Genomic DNA, 22277 nt, shown 5'->3' on the forward strand with positions numbered 1-22277 from the left:
AAGCGATTGGACAAGTGAAGCCAGAGAGAAAATACAGGAAGTACTTGCCATGCATGTACATCAGCTGTGAGCAGGGGAATTAGAATATTTAGTCCATAGACAGTCCCTGGAGCACCACCAGGAAGCAGCTCCTGAGCACAGTTAAGTGTAACTTAACCCCCACCAACCCCAAAGAGATTAAATGAGTAAATCCAACATTTGTAATCCTATACAAGATCCTGGATCAAAAAGAGATTCTGGGGCAGTTAGCAAAACTCGACCAAGACTGAATTGAACGGTTAGTACAAAGTCAACAGTAACTTCCTGATTTGGAGATCTGTATGTGAATGTGAAGTAGATGCCCTTGTTTGGTAGAAATAGACACTGGGGTAGTTAGGGATGAGACAACCTAGCTAGAGCTTGTTTTCAAAAGATTTAGAAAGAACTGACATACCAGAGAGAGATTTGAGGATGCTACAAGAGCAATAAAACGATAACTGTGTAATCTGCATAAAATGGGAGTGAAAGGCCTTTATATTCTCCTGGCAACATTTATGCTTTTTTTGCTTTATTTTGAGGTTACACCCACCAGTGCTCACGAATCACCCCTGGCAGTCTCAGAAACTGTAGTGCCTGGGCCCGGAGAGATAGCACAGTGGCGTTTGCCTTGCAAGCAGCCGATCCAGGACGAAAGGTGGTTGGTTCGAATCCCGGTGTCCCATATGGTCCCCCGTGCCTGCCAGGAGCTATTTCTGAACAGAGAGCCAGGAGTAACCCCTGAGCAAGGCCGGGTGTGGCCCAAAAAACAAAGAAAACAAACAAAAAAAAAAAAAAAAAAAGAAACTGTAGTGCCAGGGATCAAAGTTGGGATTCAGCATGCAAAGAACAGATTCTAGCCCTTTGGGCTATTTCCTCAGTCCTATATGTGTGTGTCTCTAGAACTCAGTGCTTACACATTTAAGACAAGTACTCTTGACCTACATCTCTGGCCCCAACATTTATGTACTTTTTAATGTATTTGGGAGGGGCCACACCAGTCGCGCTCAGGGGTTACTTCTGACTCTGCGCTCAGAAATCACTCCTGGTACTCTTGGGGGACCATAAGGGATGCTGGGGATCAAACCCAAATCATCCATGTGCAACGCTAACACCCACTGTCTCCAGCCCCTTTTTAAGATAATTCCAATTTTTTTTTGTAGAGCCAGAGACCACTGAAACACACCTGTAGATATATGTCTGTGCAATGCACCCATGTAGATATATAGGCTTACACTACACCTGGAGTGCTCAGACCTAATCCTAGCTCTGCACTCAAGAATCATGCCTGACAGGGCTCAGAGGACCATATAGGTTGCTGGAGATCGAGTCAGCAATATGCAAACCAACTGTTCTATCCACTATACTAGCTCTCTGACCCTCTCTCTCTCTCTCTCTCTCTCTCTATATATATATATATATATATATATATATATATATATATATATGAACCCAAAAAGCACAAATACACACACACACATACACACACAAAACACACAATACATCTCTCTTTTCCTGAAAAAGTAAACAAATAGGACTTTTCAGTTTCTTTACACTACCTCCTCAATCTGACTGTAATAGTTTGCTATTATTAACTTGGGGTCTAGGAAGCCCAAGTTACTAGTCTATCTTAGCACATCAGCAAGTCATTGAGGATCACATTTGGAATCTAATTCCCAGGCTAAAGAGTACAGACCAACTTCATACACTGTGAGAAAAGTACCAGAGCCACCTGTTCATGGAACGATCAGCCACCAGAAGCTTGACCTGGTATTGCCGGTAGAGGCCCCTCTGATTGTGCGGTGGTAAGGAACCACCTATGACATTCCTTTTAAAGCAAAGGTCTCTTGTCACACACAACTCCTTTAATGCTACACTAACAAACTGCTGACCAAATTTAGCAGCATAACTTTCTCTCCAGAGAACAAGAGTCAAGAGATCAGAGGAATTTAACCAGGAAATGGAAATACATTTTCTTGGTGAGGTTTAAAAGTTACTTCTAGCCGTTCCACCTCCACATTCCTCCTTGCACCCACATATCACCATAATTCTAAAAGTTAAGGCTAGACAGGTCAGAGAGAATATACAGGTTAAGACACTTGCTTTGCATTCTACCTATTTCTTGGAATACCCAGCACCACATACTGTCCTGTGAGTATCAAGGTACTACTCCTGAGTAGAGTCAGGAATAGCCCCTGACCACCAGTAAGCATGGACTCAAACCCTATACACCCTCCCCACACCAAAAAAAAAAAAAAAAATTAAGGTCAGAGTAAACTGTATAAAATAGTTTTAAAAGTAAATTTTCTGGGGCCGGGAAGGTGGCGCTAGAGGTAAGGTGTCTGCCTTGCAAGCGCTAGCATAGGACGGACCGCAGTTTGATCCCCCGGTGTCCTATATGGTCCCCCCAAGCCAGGGGCGATTTTTGAGTGCATAGCCAGGAGTAACCCCTGAGCATCAAACGGGTGTGGCCCAAAAACCAAAAAAAAAAAAGTAAATTTTCTGGAAGCTGGGAAGATGTTTTAAAGGGTTATTATATTTGCTTTACAAGCAGAAGGCCCAAATTCAATTCACACATAATGCCCTGAGCACTGGGCTGAGAGCAGCCTCTGAGTACTTCCAGCAGTATACTAAAAGCAAAAGGGACTCCAAGGAAACTGGGAGATAGTTCAAAGGGATAAGGCGCAGCCTTGCAAGGTGAGGCTCTGGATTCACTCCCAGGCACAACGTGGCATCCCCTTCTCCTCCAGCGCTGCTGAGTAACTTTGGTGGTCCGAGCAGCACCACTGGGCCCAAACCAAAAGAACCCATCAAACCTCTTTCTGCTGCAGGGTGATGTTGCTGACCATGGCCCTTGAAGCCTCCACAGATGCTGGGGAGTCCCCCCAAAAGGTAACCTCCTAGTTGAACCACCAGTGCTCTAATTTAAAAATACAAAGTGGGGGGCTGGAGAGATAGCATGGAGGTAATGCGTTTGCCTTGCATGCAGAGGGTCAGTTATTCAAATCTCGGCATCCCATATGATCCCCCGAGCCTGCCGGGAGCGATTTCTGAGCACAGAGCCAGGAGTAACCCCTGAGCGCTACCGGGTGTGACCCAAAAAACAAAAAAAAAAAAAAACAAAGTGAGCAGGGGAGATAGCTCAAAGGACTGAGTCACAGATTTGGCAAGCTAGAGGCATGCAAATCCCTGGTACTGAGCACCCCTAGAGCACTGTAAGTACCACCATAACTACCAAAAATCAGCTTTTAATAAAATATATTTTGTTACATTTTATTATATTTCTCTCTACCTGGAAAAGGTAAAATACACTATGCTAAAATTGGACATGACTGAGGTCCATTCATTAAATATCACATTATATATATGTATGTTACATATTCATTATATATCATGGTTAATTAGGTTAAGCCTAATAAAGCTAAAGATAGATCTTTTTACATTTGATTTTTTAAGTCATACTTTTTAATATTAGTATAGTTGTGGGTTTTGTTTGAAAATCAAATTCTCAGGGGTAGTTTTGATGCATTATTTCTTAGACAAGTGAAAAAGCAAAACAGTATTCAAGTCCTACTTCCCTTCTTTCAAGCAGAGAGTGCTACCCCAGGGAAAGGAAACACTTTATAAATACCAACTCCAAAGAGAGCTGTGGTCAGAAAGTTCCCACAGCCACATGGCACAAGGCTTGGGAAACATACTCCCACCATACATACTGCCTGTGAAAGTGAGAAAAGGCAGGGCACATGATGGGCACACAGAAGGTATCCCGTGGGTAAGAGGAGTCCTCATGCTCTCAGCAACTTTCCTTCTATAAGTTTTAGGTTGGAATTTGCAGAGTATTATGTACAAAGGGGTTTTTCTAAACCACTTTTTTTTTTTTTTTTTTTTTAGTTTTTAGGTCACACCCGGTAGCACTCAGAAATCGCCCATGGCAAGCTCAGGGGACCATATGAGATGCCAGGATTTAAACCATCCTCCATCCTGGGTTGTCTGTGTGCAAGGCAAATACCCTACCGCTGTGCTATCTCTCTGGCCCCTTTGTCAATCACTTCTAGCTCTGTTTTCATTTGTTAGGTGTGAAGCTCTAGGATTCCTCAAACTCTTCATTTGGCAAAGAACCAAATGAATCTTCAAGTATAGAGATGCTTTATTTGGCCAGAAATCAACAAAGAATGCTGGTCAGGTCTTTGAGAAGAAAAATAACTTCTTCCACATGGTCTCTACTCTCTACATTTGTGTAAGACTATTCCATTTTCACTGAACCACATTAAAAAAAAAAAAACTATCATCTATATAGGTGGATTATTTTCCTATAGAAAGTAAGGAGTGGGGCCGGGTAGGTGGCGCTGGAGGTAAGGTGTCTGCCTTGCTAGCGCTAGCCAAGGAAGGACCGCGGTTCGATCCCCCGGCGTCCCATATGGTCCCCCCAAGCCAGGGGCGATTTCTGAGCACATAGCCAGGAGTAACCCCTGAGCGTCAAACGGGTGTGGCCCAAAAACCAAAAAAAAAAAGAAAGTAAGGAGTAATTAATTCACCTTAGATCTTAAAAACGGTCAGGAAAGAAGCCACAAGTACCCACACACCTTATACTCTTTAAACTGGCTTCTCTGTGAGCAACCTCTAAGAAAGACAGATGAAAGACATTCTAAGAGTAGTCTTCATGAATGTGCTGTGCTTCTGAAACATGCAAACATTTGTAATTATTCCATCAAAGACAGAGAGAGGCTGGTTTTCCCATACTAGGTAAGAAACGCAAAATTAGGGGCCGGTGAGGTGGCGCTAGAGCTAAGGTGTCTGCCTTGCAAGCGCTAGCCAAGGAAGGACCGAGGTTCGATCCTCCGGCATCCCATATGGTCCCCCCAAGCCAGGGGCAATTTCTGAGCACTTAGCCAGGAGTAACCCCTGAGCATCAAACGGGTGTGGCCCGAAAAACCAAAAAAAAAAAAAAAGGCAAAATTAAAAGCATTTTAATCTTACAACTCCCCACATTATCAGACTATCGGCCCTCAAAGAAAGTCAGTGGCTAAGTACATAACCAATTGGTAGAAAATCTACAGACTGATAACAGATCAGGGGAGAAGCCCAGCTAGATCAACTGATTAGACTGATTGACTGTGACAGCAATGACAGTAGCCTTGAGTAAAGTGGAGGTGTGCTTTCTGTTTGCTAAACGAAGAGAAGGTAGTTTTCCAGAGGGCCAGTGAGCAATATTTTTTTTTTAAAGGAGGCAGTAGGCCAAATAGTTCGGCAACCTCTGGCTTTAGAGGAAACATGATGAAACTCTAAATCTTCCTTCAGACAATTTGGAAGTTAAAATCAATTTTGAGTCACTCCATTTTATCAAGAAGTCAAAACTACAGACCAGAAAGCTTCAAGAGAGCTTCCTCACTACATGAGGGACACCTAAATTCAATCCTTAGCACCATATATTCTCCCAACCACTGAGCTGAAGTAGCCCCTGAGCCCTGCCAGAATGACCCAAATATGAAAAAATGTTTTTAAAGTTAGGAAAAAAAAAAAAAAAAGCTGTAAACACACTAAGATCAGTTGCTCCAAGTGACACAATTAACAAGAGGTTGAACTAAAACAGGAACCCAGGTCTGATTAAAATGCACTGGCTTTTGACAACTAAATGTGGTTCTCAGATAGAAAAATGAGAAAGAGGGCCCGGAGAGATAGCACAGCGGCATTTGCCTTGCAAGCAGCCGATCCAGGACCTCAGGTGGTTGGTTCGAATCCCGGTGTCCCATATGGTCCCCCGTGCCTGCCAGGAGCTGTTTCTGAGCAGACAGCCAGGAGTAACCCCTGAGCACCGCCAGGTGTGACCCAAAAACCAAAAAAAAAAAAAAAAAAAAAAAAAAACCCGAAAAAAGAAAAATGAGAAAGAGAAAGTTTTAGACATATCTAGGGAGAAATGGAGTTTCATTTATCTAAAATTACATAAATAAGAATCCTACACCACCATCTCTGCTGAGCTTAGCTGAAATGCACAGGCAGCAATTAGAGATCATGACACACCAACAGCCAATACTCTTCCAGTTTCAGCTCCAGAGCCAGTATCACAGGGCAGCCCCAGGAAGATGACAACTTCACGAAACCCGGCCAGAAAGACTCCCAATGCTGTCCCTTCCCTTCAACGTGATCATCCATGTGAATTTCAGTCCAAAAAGTCTAAGAAAATGAAGTATTTTAAACAAGAGCATTTGTTATTTTTAATTCTTAACTCCTTTTCATTCTAGCCACCAAAGTATACTAAGAAGTGAATGCTAGAGAAGCTAAGTTGTCAACTAGCCAAAGACAAAGAGCGATAGCACAGCAGGTAGGGAATTTGCCTTGCCCATGGCCGACCCTGCTTCTATCCCCCAGCTTCCCATACTGTCCCCTGAGCCCACCAGGAGTGATTCCTAAGCACAGAGACAAGAGTAACCCCCCTTAGCAATGCCAGATGTGGAAAAAAAAACAACACCAAAAACAATCCCTTATGTAGTCTGAAGATAGAGATAATAGAGTAGGGGATAAGGCGCCTGCCTGCCTTACATACATATGGCAAACCCCTATTCCATCCCTAGCACCAATGATATGGTTTACTGAGCACTACCAGGAGTGGTCTCTGAGCACCACTGGGTATAGTAAAAAAACAAAAAAACAAAAAAAACTGAAGAACTGAAGAAGTAGAAATCATATAATATGCCAAAAATCCAGGCATACTTAGGCTTTCTGCATTCCGCACTGCATGTATATACAGTAAGATTTTATCTTTCTAGAAGACCAGCTTCTGATCTTCATTTTACTCATCAGTCAATATAATAGGTACATTTCAATGATAATAATTATCCGTTTCTCCTTTACTAAGAGAAGGATAAAATGGGAATGACTTATCTCAACTAACTGAAGAGTAAGGGCAATCACTTTGTTGACTTTTCTCTCCATACCAGATAGTCAATGATTGGGGGGTGAGAGGGATACCAGGGATTAAACCCTATTCCTCACATATAAATATCATGCATTTATTTGGGGCCGGAGCGATAGCGAAGCGGTAGGGCGTTTGCCTTGCACACGGGTAATCTAGGACAGACCTCAGATCGATCCCTGGTATCCCATTTGGTCCCCCAAGCCAGGAGTGATTTCTGAGCTCATAGCCAGGAGTAACCCGAGCATCACCGGGTGTGGCCCAAAAACTAAAATTAAATAAATAAATATCATGTATTACCACTCACATTACTCACATGAGTAATAATATCTCACATTACATAGCATCTTTTTTTGTTTGTTTTTGTTTTTCGGCCACACCCGGTGACGCTCAGGGGTTACTCCTGGCTATGCGCTCAGAAATCACTGCTGGCTTGGGGGACCATTTGGGACACTGGGGGATGGAACACTGTTGGTCCTAGTGCGAGCAAGGCAGACGCCTTACCACTTGCTTAAGACCCCACTCCAGCTCCTCACATTACATAGCATCTTACCCACTTTCTAAACCCACTGATGTATTTACTCCCAACCCCCTGAGAAGTATCATTGTTATAATCCCCACTTCCGAGAAACTCTGTGGCTCAGTATATTTGGGTGCAGGTCTCAGTAAGGAAGAGGATTCAGAATAGACTGGAGCTGTGGTTTCCAGCTGCTGCCCTATGGGCCACAGCCGGTACAGGTATACAAGGACCAAAAGCCCAATCTAGACGCTAGCTTTTTAAACTCTAGGCCAGGAACCATATGGGGTTCTAAATGTGAGTATCAGAGAAAATCTAGCAAGATTAAAAGGTTTCTGAATGTGCAATAACTGTAAATTAATTCAGTATCAACCAAGCAATGAATCTAATGTGTTTTTTATAGTATTATTGAATCACATCAGGGTTGCAAGTGGAAAAAAATGTGAGCTACCTTGCATGTAAGTATTTCTATCTAGATGAGAGGTTTCCATACTTACCTGGCCTACCATCCCTTCTTAAGAAATTAAATTATACTCAGAGCTGGAGATAGTACAGTGGTAGGGCACTTGCCTTGCATACAAACAACCCAGGTTCAGTCACCCATATTTCTTATGGTCCCCCAAGCCCACCATAAGTGATCCCTGAGCAGAGAAGTAAGCCCTTGAACACAGCTAGTATATCTGAAAAAAAAAAAAACAAAAATACACTGTGCCCCGAAAACCTAATTTCTTTTTTTTGTTTGTTTTTTTTTGTTTTAGTTTTTGGGTCACACCTGATAGCACTCAGGGGTTATTCCTGGCTCTACACTCAAAAATCGCTCCTGGCAGGCTAGGGGGACCATATGGGATGCCAGGATTCAAACAACCGTCCTTCTTCGTGCAAGACAAACACCTCACCTCCACTCTATCTCTCTGGCCCTGAAAACCTAATTTATTTTTCTTTTTTCTTTTTTGGTTTTTGGGCCACACCCGGTGGTGCTCAGGGGTTACTCCTGGCTGTCTGCTCAGAAATAACTCCTGGCAGGCACGGGGGACCATGTGGGACACCAGGATTCAAACCAACCACGTTTGGTCCTGGATCAGCTGCTTGCAAGGCAAACACTGCTGTGCTATCTCTCCGGGCCCAAAACCTAATTTCTTTAAACAAGCAAGCCTGTACCCAAGGCTGCTACTACCCACAGCTTGGAGCCTGGATCATTCCAGCATAGAGTGGGGGCATCACTATCACACACTTTGGGAAACACATCATTTGGAGGGAGGAGCCATACCCAGCAATGCTCACAGTTTTCTTCTGGCTCTGCGCTCCAGGATTACTCCTGACAGGGCTCTGGTGACTGAATCTATCTCTGTGCAAGCAGGAAACACTGATCTAGACAGACACATCTGGATCACTCCAATTTCTTTTCTTTGATTTTTCTTCTGAGTTTAATTTCGAGAGATTTAAAGCAAGTCAGAAAGTACATACAGAAAATTATGAGGGAAACCAGAGAATCCAACTCATTTCAATTTTCTTAAAATAGAGAGGCTATTACAAGAGCTCAATTGGATCATAAACAAGAAAAATCCTTTTTTCTGCTATTCTGTAATACTCCACTTTGCCTTTCTTATTCATTCTAAGCTGTGCTCAGGGGGCCCAATGGGACCTTCTCAGTGATTCTGGCCAACCTGGTAATATGACTGGACACTAGATGATGGAGGATAGGTATTGCATGGGTCGTGCAGTTCTGTGGCTCACCAAACCCATCCCACTGGTGCTGTGGGGCCTCGAGCAACATATGAGGCAATGCTGGGAAGCCATGTGTGCAAGGGATGAAATTGGGATGGTTACCTTGCATAAACCCTAACCTCTATATCTTCCCAGCCCTCCCCCTTCTGCCTTTTATCAGGAGTGAACAATTTTTCTCTCATTATTTCGGAACCCGCTGAAAAAGAAAAATCAACAGATTGCTCTATGTTTAAGGGAAAGGCAGTGGAAGAGAGACTGAATCACAAAATGTTCACTTATTTCTCCATTGTTCAAACTACTCTCCACCATGGGGTTTTATTCCACTTTTTAATTCTTAGTTTTTGGTTTGGAGTCACTCACAACAGTGCTCAGGGGCCACATACAGTGGACTTGAACTTCGGCCACATGCTAGGCAAGCTCCTTAGCTTTAAACACTCTCTCTCTTTCTCTCTCTCTCTCTCTCTCTCACTCTCTCTCTCTTCCCCTCTCTCTCACACACACTGTCTCTCCTCTCTCACACACACACTCCTCTCTCTCTCCCTCTCTTTCTTCCCCTCTCTCTCACACACACTCTCTCTCTCCTCTCTCACACACACACTCCTCTCTCTCTCTCTCTCTCTCTCTCTCTCTCTCTCTCTCTCTCTCTCTCTCTCTCTCTCCCTTCCTCCCTCCCTCCCTCCCTCCATTTACTTTGTTTTGTTTGTTTTATGAGCCAAACCCAGTGATGGCCAGGGATCAACCCTGACAGTGCACAGACCATATGGGATGACAGGGATAGGGATAGAATCCAGGTTTGTTCCGTGCAAGGCAAGAGCCCTACCCACAGTATTATCTCTTCAGCCTCTGATCCTCTATTTTCTTTTCAACTTCTAAAATATCATATACATTACATCCTCCATATCCTAACTCTGGTGAATACAAACCAATACTAAGAAGAAACGAAGAAAGCATTAGGGGCCAGAGTGGTAGTACAGTAGGTAGGGAGTTTGCCTTGCATTTACCCAATCTGGTATAGGGTTATCCCATATGGTTTTCCCTCCACTCCCAGACACCATCAGGAATAGCTATTACTGAGTGATGAGAAGAAGAAAGCATAATTTCAGGTGGTTTTATTTCCATCTCCTTTATAGTTTAAAGTAAAAAACACTTTTTGAATTTCTAATCATTGATTACTCAAAAATTTGCTCAAAAGCTATAGCAACTAAGTGCACACATTCCAGAGAGATGGTTTAAGAAAACCTTCTAGAGATTTGCTAGGTTAGGAATTGAGTGTTCAGGGGCTGAAGAGATAGAAAAGCTAATAAAAACACTTGCCTTGCAAGCAGCTGACCCAGATTCAATCTTCACCAAAAGTTATTCCTGAGCAGCACTGAGTGTAGCCCAAAAATTTTACCCAAAAAAAAAAAGAAAAATTGGGGGCCAGAGCAATAGCACAGCAGTAGGGCGTTTGCCTAGCACATGGCCGATCCAGAACAGACCTTGGTCAAATCCCCGGCATCCCATATAGTCCCCCCCAAACCAGGAGCGACTGACTTCTGAGTGCATAGCCAGCGCATAGCAAGTGTCACAGGGTATGGCCCAAAAAGCAAAAAAAAAAAAAAAATTTTTTTTGAGTGCTCTCTTAACATTTCAAGTTCCTATTAGCCAGGAACTATTATTTTTAATATTCCTTTAAAAAACAAAAGTTTTTTAACTTTTTAACTCCGAATGAGCTTGACCATGCAAAAGTAGGCTATGAAAGTTAGTTCTTTTATTTTTTATCGTTATTTTTTTTAATTATGAGAATAAAGATGCAAGGAAAGAGGACAAGGTAAAGTTACAGTGGGAAGACAATCACCCATAAACAGAATTCCCAGAAGAAATCCCCTTGCTGAAACCTTAATTTTGAACTTTCAGCCAAAGAACATTAAGAAAAATAAAACAAAACCCATGCACAATTACTTTGTCCCTCAAGTCCCCAAATTGTAGTACATTATAACATTTCTTAGCAGTATGCAAAGCTATCTAAAGCCACAAAATTTATGTAACTCCTTTAACATTGTCTTTTTAAGGAGTGGTTCTACTTTCTAAACAATAACCTAAGAGTCAAACGTGCACCTCAGTAGTAGGAAACTTGTTCCCCATCTACACAGAAAGCTCCAGTTAGCTGCCTGACACTAAAGGATAGGCAGGTGAATGGAGGGGTGTATGATTTTCCCACCTAAACCACTGGGAAAAATCATCCCGAAAATATTCTCAGTAAGAGGCCAGGAATGTAACTCAGTAATAAAACACATGCTTCACACATATAACAGCACCAACATGCATGCACGTGGCCACATACTCACTCACTCACTCACAATGGCCTCATTTTCCCCGGTGTTCATTTCACTTCCAAAGACCAATCACATTCAAAGACATGAAAGCATTTCAGGAGCACAATCAAATTGTGTCAAGTCCCATATCTACATATCTTCCCACACCCAGCTTTTATTTTGGATGCACAGTCCAGAGGGTGAAGAGAGTTAAATGCATAAAGATTAGTTCTTGATGCAGTCATTAGAAATGTCAGTGAAGCAAAATACAAACGTGTATTTGTACTAAAGCTGACTTTTAAAGAATTAAAAACAAGGTGTCTTGAAAACTTCCAACTCTGTGAGGTGAATCTATTTTGACTTTTTCCTGTATTAATTATAAAATAAATAATTTTAAAGTAATGACAATAGAGGCTTTTTTAGATATATAAAAAAATTTTGTGAGTAAAGAAAGGCAGAGGGTGAAAGTACACAGCTAAATACGGTAACCTCTTCCCAAGCTGTTTTACATGAGCCTCAAGAATAAGTTCCCTCTTTAGAGCCATTTTCAAAAAAGCAAATCTCTGAACAGATGTCAAAACCACAACCTCAGGCAGGCAAGCATCCCTCTTCTTCCACTTGTCCCAGAAGGTTAAAAACAAATGTAGCTAGTTCTTCAAGCCAATTTTCTCCCTTGTATACGTATCTTGCTTGCTTGTCAATGCTTCTTTGCTCATTTATTACTCTGATGACGCCTGTGTTTTCTCTCAAACACATGTCTCTCCTCTCACATCTTGTGTGTGTGTGTGTGGGTGGGTGGTGCGCACGCGTTGTTAAGGGGGAGGGGAGAGGGAGGGGGAAAGAGAGAGAGAATGTTGTGTGTGTGAGTGTATGTGTGTGTGTGTGTGATGCCAAGGACAGAGTAAGGAACAGGGTGTGTGTGTGTCTACATGTGTGTGTAATGACAAGAACCATATGGGATGCCAAGGACAGAATAAGGGACAGTGTGTGTGTGTGTGTGTGTGTGTGATGTCAAGGACAGAGTAAGGGACAGGGTGTGTGTGTGTGTCATACGGGATGCCAAAGGCAGAATAAGAGACGGGGTATGTGTGTGTGCCATACGGGATGCCAAAGGCAGAATAAGAGACGGGGTATGTGTGTGTGCCATACGGGATGCCAAGGATGGAATAAGGGACAAGGGACAGGGTGTATGTTTGTGTGTACCATACGGGATGCTGACAGAGAGGGGTGTGTGTGTGTGTGTGTGTGTGTGTGTGTGTGTGTGTGTGTGTGTGTGTGTGTGTGTGTGTGGCACACGCGGAGTTACTCCTGGCTCTGCACTCAGGAAGTATTCCGGATGTAAAGTTTCAATAAAAACTTGGTATCTTGCTTTTCAAAGAAAAGTTTTTAAAGTATTTGTTTACACATGCATCTAGCTCAACTAAAAGAAACTGTATCATTTAGAGCCCTATCAGAATCCTACTATATATTTTTTATCATCAACTGGCATTTCAAATTTAGGCTAACAAGCAAAAAAGTTTGGAAATAGAACGCCCAGACACAAACAGCAGAGTTTAGTAACTCATTCGTGGTGTCAGGGATGTTACTCAGCGTTGTGTAGTAACTTGCCCTGCAAATACGTGGCCCTGGATTCCATGCCCAGTATCTCCAAAACAAAACATAAATACCAAATTCCCGCAATTTCATCTACTTCTACAGCTTGCTGGAATTCACCAAACAGCGATTGGTGAATCTGTTTCTGAAAGTGTGTTTTTTACATCAAAATCCCACTCCCACTATTTACATTTTTAATTTCCACTCGTGACATCCATTCTATACAAAAAAATTTTTTGATTGAAACACGCCTCTAAGCTTGAGAATCACTGAATTAAACGCACTGAACTTTTAAACGAGGTGGTCCTCGGGGTAACAACAGCATATGAGAGCTCTCAGAGAAGCAAGCAGTCCCTCCAGCTCCCCTAATACCAGCGAACCAAAAAAAAGCAACAAAAAAATAAAATCAGGAAAGGGTGGAAACTGCACAACTCTAAACGTTTTAGGGACCCCAGGCCTGGCACGTCCTAGAGAGATCCAAGTCGGGAGGAAGCCAGTGGCCCAAAGAAAAAGGAGCCTTTTCTTCCCTATTCCTTCCTCAGCACAAGCTCCACATGGCCCACGACTTGCAGGACACCGGTAGGAAAGAAACCATCCTCGCGGGGCCGGAGAGAGAGCATGGAGGTGAGACGTTTGCCTGGCATGCAGAAGGTCGGGAGTTCGAATCCCGCCATCCCATATGGGTCCCAGGAGCCTGCTAGGAGCGACTTCTGAGTGCAGAACCGGGAGGAAACCCTGAGCACCACCAAGTGTGACCCAAAAACCAAACCCAAATAAATAAACAAACAAGTTGCAATTGCAGTTGCAATCTGGGCAAGCACTCCACTCCTCCATCCCTAAAGGCTGGGACCCCGACGCCCGTGCAACCCCGCAGCCTTCCCCCACGGGTCCCGGCGGCGCCCTCCCTCCCACCCTCCCACCCACGGCCCCGGCTCCCCGCGCCCACTCACCCGCCGCCGGCAGCCCGCCGTCCGCGACGTCTCCGGCTGGGCCGCGCTCGGCCGCTCGGCCGCCCGCGGGGGAGGAGGGGCGGCTCGGGCCCGGGGCGCGCTGCAGGTCGCGGAAGAACTTCTGGGTCTCGCGCAGGTTCTGCCGCAGCCGGCCCAGGTAGCGGCGGTAGCGGCCGAAACTCCGGCACAGCTCGCGGGTCGCGCCGCCGGCACCAGGCCCCGAGAGGGCTTCGCTGCCCCACGCCTCCCCGTCGGCCTCTTCCATCGCCTCCGCCGCCTCCGACTCGCCTCCGGGGGCCCCGGCCGCCCGCTCCGCTGTCCGGCCTCGGGGACGAGGAACCCGCCCCCGGCCCCGGCCCCGGCCCCGGCCCCCGCCCGCTCGCCGCCGACGCCTCCCAACTGCTCCAACCCAGCCCTGGAAAACAAACCAACCCGCAAGGCGCCGCCGCCGGAACGTTTCTTTATCTCCGTGCCCGAGCGCGACGGAAGGGTTAAGGGGGGACGCCGCCCCGGGGGCTTCTGGGACTTGTAGTCTGCGCTGGGGCTGGCTTTTGGAGCCGGCCTTCCGTGCTTTGGGGCTATACCTAGAGGCCGGAGAGTCTGATCCAGGTTCGATCTCTCGCGTCCCATAGGGTTCCTCGAATCACCAGGAGTGATTCCTGTGTGCAGAGCCACGAGTAAGCTCAGTAATTCCTGACTGCAGAGTTAAACCCTGTGTACAGCTGGGTGTAGCCCAAAAACCAAATATGGGGACCGGGGGCGCGGAGCGGTAAGGCATCTTATCTTGCAAACCTCGCAAGCGCTAGCCTAAGACGGACTGAGGTTCGATCCCCCGGCCTCCTATAGGATTCCCCACAAGCCAAGAGCGATTTCTGAGCGCATAGCCAAAAGTAACCCCTGAGCGTCACCGGGTGTGGCCCAAAAACCAGATATGGAGACTGGAGTGAATTGCGATGCCGGTTAGGGCATTTGCTCTGCGTGCAGCTGATAGGGTTCTAGCCCTGGCATCTTTCTTTTTTTTTTTTCCTAGCGGAAATGTAAACTTATGAACAGTATGGAGAGTTCTCAAGCAACACAGAATAGAAATATTCTATATCAGGGACTTCATTAGTAAGTATTTTTATCTAAAAAATGGGGGAGAGGGGAAACATAATTAAAATAGATAAATGGGGGACCTGAGAAATAGTACTGTGTGTAGGGAGTTTGCCTTGCACACACACGACCAAGGTTCCATCCCGTGGTATATCCTATATGGCCTCCTGAGCCTGCTAGGAATAATTTCTATGCGCAGAGCCAAGAGTAGCCAACCCCTGAGCGCCATCTGGTTAAGATAAATGCGCTCCATGGCACTGGGGAGATCACCCAGAAGGCTGGAACACATGCCCAGCTGGATGGCGCTCTGATGTTTGATCCCTACCTTTACTTTCTCCACCTACCCTTTCAGCTCAGCTCTGTGGAGCCCCTGAGCCCCCGAAACCATGTCGAAGGGCACTGCTGTACCCAAATACCATTTACATCTATGGCCATAGCCTGGTTTATTAGTTGGGAGTCCCACTTACCCACTCCCCCCCAAAAAAAAGCCTTCCTTTGTTTGTTTTTGTTTTTATTTTTGCTTTTGGACCACACCTGCATTCCTCAGGGGTTACTCCTGGCTCTTTGCTCAGAAATTAATGCTGGCAGGTTGGAGGGAGAGCATATGGGATGCTGGAATCCAACCTGGATTGCAAGGTAAATGCGGCCCCCAAATGTACTATCGCTCCAACCACTGCAGATCATTTTTAATATTCAAGATTTGTAAACAGCCTACATGTATTGAATGAATGGATAAAGAATGAATATGTGATCTTTGTGGAAATACTATAAAGTAAATCAGCAGAGAGGGAGGGAGGGAGAGAGAGGAAGAGGGAGAGAGAGGAAGAGAGAGAGAGAGAGAGAGAGAGAGAGAGAGAGAGAGAGAGAGAGAGAGAGAGAGAGAGAGAGAGAGAGATCTTGTCTTGCTTGGGGCCAAAGATAGCTCCCCAGTAGGTACTTGGCCTTGTATGCCATGGATGATGGTTCAATTCCTGGCTTTCCATATGATCCCCGAGCACCGTATTTCCTGAGTGCCGAATCAGAAGTAAAGGGTGAGAATCAGCCTGATCACCACCATATGCTTTTCAACATGGCAGTGACCCAAATCCTCGGATTGAGGTTTTGGGGACCAACCCTGCTCAGAAGACACTGCAGAAGTCAGATTATCAGAGGTGAACTGGAACAGCACAAGAAAAGCAGAATCAAAGGAGCTCAGCAGCTCCACTTCACTCTGCAGCCACACACATATCCTAGTCAATGAACTCTAGCACAACTCACAAAAAACACCACACTACAAATATGATGATGGGGAAACAATGCAGGCCAACACCATGAAGATGGCAGCTCTGATGACCCAAAAAATGCCAACCCACTATTAAGCTTCTCAGATAAGGAGTTTAGAGAAGAAATATGTAGGATGTTCATAGAACTCAAAGCATGGATCTAGCTGAAATAACCACAAATAATAACCATAAGATATGAAAATAGAAATGAAAAAACTCCAAACTGAAATAACAACTGAAAAACTTGGTAGACAAAATGAAAACCTCACTGGAAAGCCTCTCCAACAGATTAACAACAGCTAAGGACCAAATTACTGAGCTGGAAGATGAGATGCATAACAACTCCATATAACAGAAAAGACTGGGAAAGAGCCTTAAAGCAAATGATCAGACTATGGAAAAATCCTCAAAGAAAAATCCTCAAAAATAGAAGTCTTTAAAAAAAAAAAAAAAAAAGAAGTCTTCGATAAACTCAACAGAAACAACATAAGAATAATTAGAAAAATATTCCCAGAAAAAAATTAACAGATAAGGACATCATTACAAAGAAACTCCCAGAGATAAAGACTGCATGCAATCAAATTCTGTATGCCCGAACAGTACCAGCTAAAAGAGATCCAAAAAGAGCACCCCTAGACACATCCTAGTCACAATGACGAATCCCAGAGATAGGAATAGAATATAGAAAGCAAGATCAAAAAAGGAAATTACATTCAAAGGAGTGTCTTTAAGATATACAGCAGACCTGTCACAAGAAACCCTCAAGGCCAGAAGGCAGTGGTGAGAGATAGTGACAAAACTCAAGGAAAGGAATGCTTCACCTAGAATACTGCACCCAGCAGACTCACATTCAGGTTTTTTGTTTGTTTGTTTGTTTGTTTTGGTTTGGTTTTGGGCCACACCCGGCAGTGCTCAGGGGTTACTCCTGGCTGTCTGCTCAGAAATAGCTCCTGGCAGGCACGGGGGACCATATGGGACACCGGGATTTGAATCAACCACCTTTGATCCTGGATCAGCTGCTTGCAAGGCAAATGCCGCTGTGCTGTCTCTCCGGGCCCAAGGTTTAAAGGAAGTATACATAGTTTTATGGATAAACAACAGCTCAAACATTCTCAAAACCAGCCTTAAAAGAAAAACTGAAAGGTCTACTTTAAGACAAGACAGATCAAAAGACACACCAAACTCCTACATGGAGATGACACTAAATCCCATGACAATTATCTCTCTGTGTCAATGAACTAAATGCACCAGTTAAGAGACACAGTGTGACAATATACTGACTCCAGCATTCTGCTGCCTACACATCTGAATAGTCAGAACAAACATAGACTCAAACTCAAAGGTTAGAGGACAATCATCCAAGGAAACAACTCCCTTAAAAAAAGCTGGAGTGACCATATTAATATCAGATGACACGAACTTTAGACTTAAAAAGTTATAAGGGATGGGGCCGGAGAGATAGCATGAAGGTAAGGCATTTGCCTTGCATGCAGAAGGTCGGTGGTTCAAATCCTGGCATCCCATAGGTCCCTCGAGCCTGCCAGGAGTGATTTCTGAGCAAAGAGGTAGGAGTAACCCCTGAGCACTGCCAGGTGTGACCCAAAAAAAAAAAAAAGTTATAAGGGACAAAGATGAACATTTCATAATAATCAAATGATATATAAAAAGGAAAAAACACATTCCTAAATCATACACACCCAATGAGGGGCCAGCAAAATATTAAAAACAATTGTTGACAAATTTGAAATAAGATATCAATAGCAACACAATAATAGTGGGAGACCTCAACACTACCCTGTCACCCCTTGATATATATATATATATAGGGCTCTTCACCCCCAGAAAACTAAATGCACATTCCTGTCCAGTGCACATGGGTCATTCTCCAGAATAGACCACATGCTAGCTCATAAAACATACCTCCATATAATCAAGAGGGTAGAAATTGTACAAACTACCTTCTCTGATCATAATGCACTGAAATTAGAAGTGAATTACAAACAGACATGGGGAAGAACTTTAATACCTTGAAATTGAACATCTCACTACTGAACAATCAGTGGGTCAGAGATAAAATCAAAGAAGAAATCAAAAGATTCCTTGAAACAAATGTGAACAAAGACACAAATTACCAGAATTTGTGGGACACAGCAAAAGTAATACTAAGAGGAAAATTTATAGCTTTGCAAGCACACATCAGGAAGTAAGAAGGGGCCTACATAAATAACTTAATGATACAACTTATAAAATTAGAAAGAGATCAACAAAAATGAACAAAAAATAGGTATGCAGAAAGAAACAACAAAGCTTAGAAAAGAAATTAATGAAGGGCAAATACAAAGAACAATCCAAAAGATCAATGAAAGCAAAAGTTGGTTCTTTAAAAAAATCAACAAGATTGATAAACCACTAGCAAAACTCACAAAGAAAGGGAGAGAGAGAATCTTATTAAACCAGATTAGAAAAGAAAAGGGGGAGATCACTACAGATACTACATAGATTCAAAGGGTAAATAAGGACTACTTTGAAAAACTCTATGCCACAAAACAAGAAAACCTGGAAGAAATGGATGGAGTCTTATAATCTTCCACTGTTTAATCAGGATGATCTAGCATATTTAAATACCCATCACTACCCAGGAAATTAAAATGGTAATCAAAAGTCTTCCCCAAAACAAAAGCCCAGACCCAGATGGATTCAGTAATGAATTTTTTCAAATCTTTCAAGAGGACCTATTACCAATTCTTTTTGGACTTTTTCATGAAATTGAAGAAACAGAAACACTCAAATTTCTCTTGTGAAGCTAACATCTTGATACCAAAAGCAGACAGAGATACTGCAAAAAAAGAAAACTACAGATAAATATCCCTGATGAACACAAATGCAAAGAACCTCAACAAGGGGCCAGAGAGATGGCGCTAGAGGTAAGGTGTCTACCTTGCAAGCACTAGCCAAGATCCCCCAGCGTCCCATATGGTTCCCCCCAAGCCAGGGACGATTTATGAACACTTAGCCAGGAGTAACCCCTGAGCATCAAATGGGTGTGCCCCCCCCCAAAAAAAGAACCTCAACAAAATCCTTGCAAATAGGATTCAACACCTCATCAAGAGGGGGTTATACATCATGACCAAGTAGGTTTCATTCCAGAAATACAAGGATGGTTTAACATATGGAAATCAATCAACATAATACACCATATCAACAAAAGAAAAATAAAAACCATATGATTATATCAGTAGATGTAGACAAAGCATTTTGATAAAGTCCAACACCCATTCATGATAAAAAAAAATTCTCAACAAGATGGAAATTGAAAGAACTTTTCTCAATATAGTCAAGGCCATTTACCACAAGCCAATGGCAAATAATATTCTCAGTGGAAATAACTTGGAAAGCCTTTCCTCTAAAATCTGGTACATGACAAGGCTGATCCTCTCACCACTCCTATTTAACATAATACTAGAAGCACTTGCCTTAGCAATTAAGCAAGAAGAAGATATCAAGGGCAACCAGATAGAAAAGGAAGAAGTCAAGCACTTATTATTTGCAGATGACATGCTACTATATTTAGAAAAGTCTAAAGTTTTTACCTAAAAGCCTCCAGAAACAATAGTTTCATATGAAAAGTAGTAAGCTACAAAATTAACATGTAAATATCAATGGCTTTCTTATACACAATAAAGATAGAGAATAAATGGACATTTAAAAAAATCTCATTCATGAGCCTGGAGAGATAGCACAGCGGCATTTGCTATGCAAGCAGCCAATCCAGGACCAATGATGGTTGGTTCGAATCCCAGTGTCCCATATGGTCCCCTGTGCTTGCCAGGAGCTATTTCTGAGCAGACAGCCAGGAGTAACCCCTGAGCACCCCCAGGTGTGACCCAAAAACCATAAAAAAAAATCTTACTCACATTAGTGCCACACAAACTCAAATACTTGGAGTCAACTTAACTAAAGAGGTAAAGGACCTATACAAAGAAAACTACAAAACACTGATCAAGAAATAAAAGAGGACATAAGGAAATGGACATACATACCCTGTTCATGGATTGAGAAGATTAATATCATTAAAATGGCAATACTCCCCAAAGCATTGAATAGATTTAATTCAATTCTTCTAAGGATACCAATGACATTCTTCAAAGAAGTAGATCAAACACTCCTGAAATTTGTTTGTTTGGAACAATAAACACCATAGCCAAATAGCTAAAGCAACCCTAAGGAAAAAGATGATGGGAGGAAGGCATCACTTTACCCAGCTTTAAATTATATTACAAAGCAATAGTCATTAAAACAGCATGGTTTGGGAATAAAGACAAACCCTTAGATCAGTGGAATAGACTTGAGTATTCAGAGAATGTTCCCCAGACATACAATTAATCTTTGATAAAGGGGCAAGAAATGCTAAAGGGAGCAAGGAAAGCCTCTTCAACAATTGGTGCTGGGACAACTGGTCAGCCACATGCAGAAAAGTGAACTCGGACCTCCATCTAACACCATGCACAAAGGTCAAATCCAAATGGATTAAAGACCTTGATATCAGACCTGGGCCCAGAAGGTATATAGAAGAACATGTAGGTAAGACTCTCCATGACATTGAGACTAGCACATCTTCAAGAAGAAAACACCACTGTCCAAACAAGTGGAAGCACAGATAAACAAATGGTACCATATTAAACAGAGAAGCTTCTGCACTTCAAAGGAAATAGTAACTAGAATAAATAAAGGTCACTCACAGAATAGGAGAAACTGTCCACCCAATACCCATCAGATAAGGGGCTAATATCTAAGATATACAAAGTACTTAACAAGAAAACTCCCAGCCTTCATCTCTGTCGTCTCTGGGTATTATTACAATAATGTTTTTTATTTTAACTCTCACAGATGAGTGAGACTATTCTGTGTCTATCTCTCTCCCTCTGATTTATTTCACACAGTGTAATAGTTTCCATGTCCATCCATGTATAGGAAAATGTCATGACTTCATCTAACACCATCAAAAAATGGGGAAAGGAAATGAACAGACACTTCCTCAAAGAAGAAATACAAATGGCCAAAAACATATGAAAAAATGTTCCAATCACTAATAATCATCAGGGAGGTGCAAATCAAAACAACAATGAGGTATCATCTCACGCCACAGTGATTGGCACACATCACAAAAATCAAGAACAGTCAGTATTGGCGGAGATGTGGGGATAAAAAATGCTCATTCACTGCTGGTGGGAATGCCTTCTACTTCAGGCCTTATAGCAAATAATATTGAGATTCCTCAAAAAACTAGAAATTGAGCTTCCATATGATAAAGCCATGCCACTCCTAGGGATATACCCTAGGAATGCAAAAACACAATAAAAAATTGCCTTCTGCACAACTCTATTCATTGCAGTGCTATTTACAATAGCCAGAATTTAGAAACAACCCAGATGCCCGACAACAGATGTGTCTAGAAACTGTGGTACAGAGACACAATAGAATACTTTGCAGCCATCAGGAAAAAAATGAAATCATGAAGTTTTCCTATACATTGATGGACATGGGGATTATTATGCTGAGTGAAATAAGTCATAGGAAGAGAGATAGACACAGAATAGTCTCACTCATCTGTGGGATTTAAGAAAAATATAAGACAGTATTGTAATAATACCCAGAGACAATAGAGATGAGGGCTGGAAGGACTGGCCGACGATATGAAGCTTACCACAAGCAGTGGTGAGTGTAGTTAGAGAAATAATTACACTTGCAATTATCATCACAATGGTAGTGAGTGGTGAGATAAATAGAATGCCTGTCTCAAATACAGGCAAACAAAGGGGGAAGTAGGGGAAGGGGGAAGTAGGGGGGGCATAGGTGGTGGGAATGTTGCACTGGTGAAGGGGGTGTTCTTTTTGAAGCTATAAACATGTTTTTATCATG

The 22277-nt window shown here is 43.0% G+C and overlaps 1 protein-coding gene across 1 annotated transcript in view; it reads right to left on the reverse strand.

Moving 5' to 3' along the window:
• DSTYK (dual serine/threonine and tyrosine protein kinase) overlaps positions 1-14360 on the reverse strand; it is a 62351-nt gene extending 47991 nt beyond the window's left edge. Inside the window, exon 1 of the mRNA XM_049770934.1 lies at positions 14005-14360. Within this exon, the coding sequence (XP_049626891.1) occupies positions 14005-14269 (265 nt within the window). The 5' untranslated portion in view covers positions 14270-14360. The remainder of the gene's footprint in view (positions 1-14004) is intronic.
• Positions 14361-22277: the final 7917 nt, after the last annotated feature.

Source organism: Suncus etruscus, chromosome 3 (assembly GCF_024139225.1).
Source record: "Suncus etruscus isolate mSunEtr1 chromosome 3, mSunEtr1.pri.cur, whole genome shotgun sequence".
NCBI classification, from domain to species: domain Eukaryota; kingdom Metazoa; phylum Chordata; class Mammalia; order Eulipotyphla; family Soricidae; genus Suncus; species Suncus etruscus.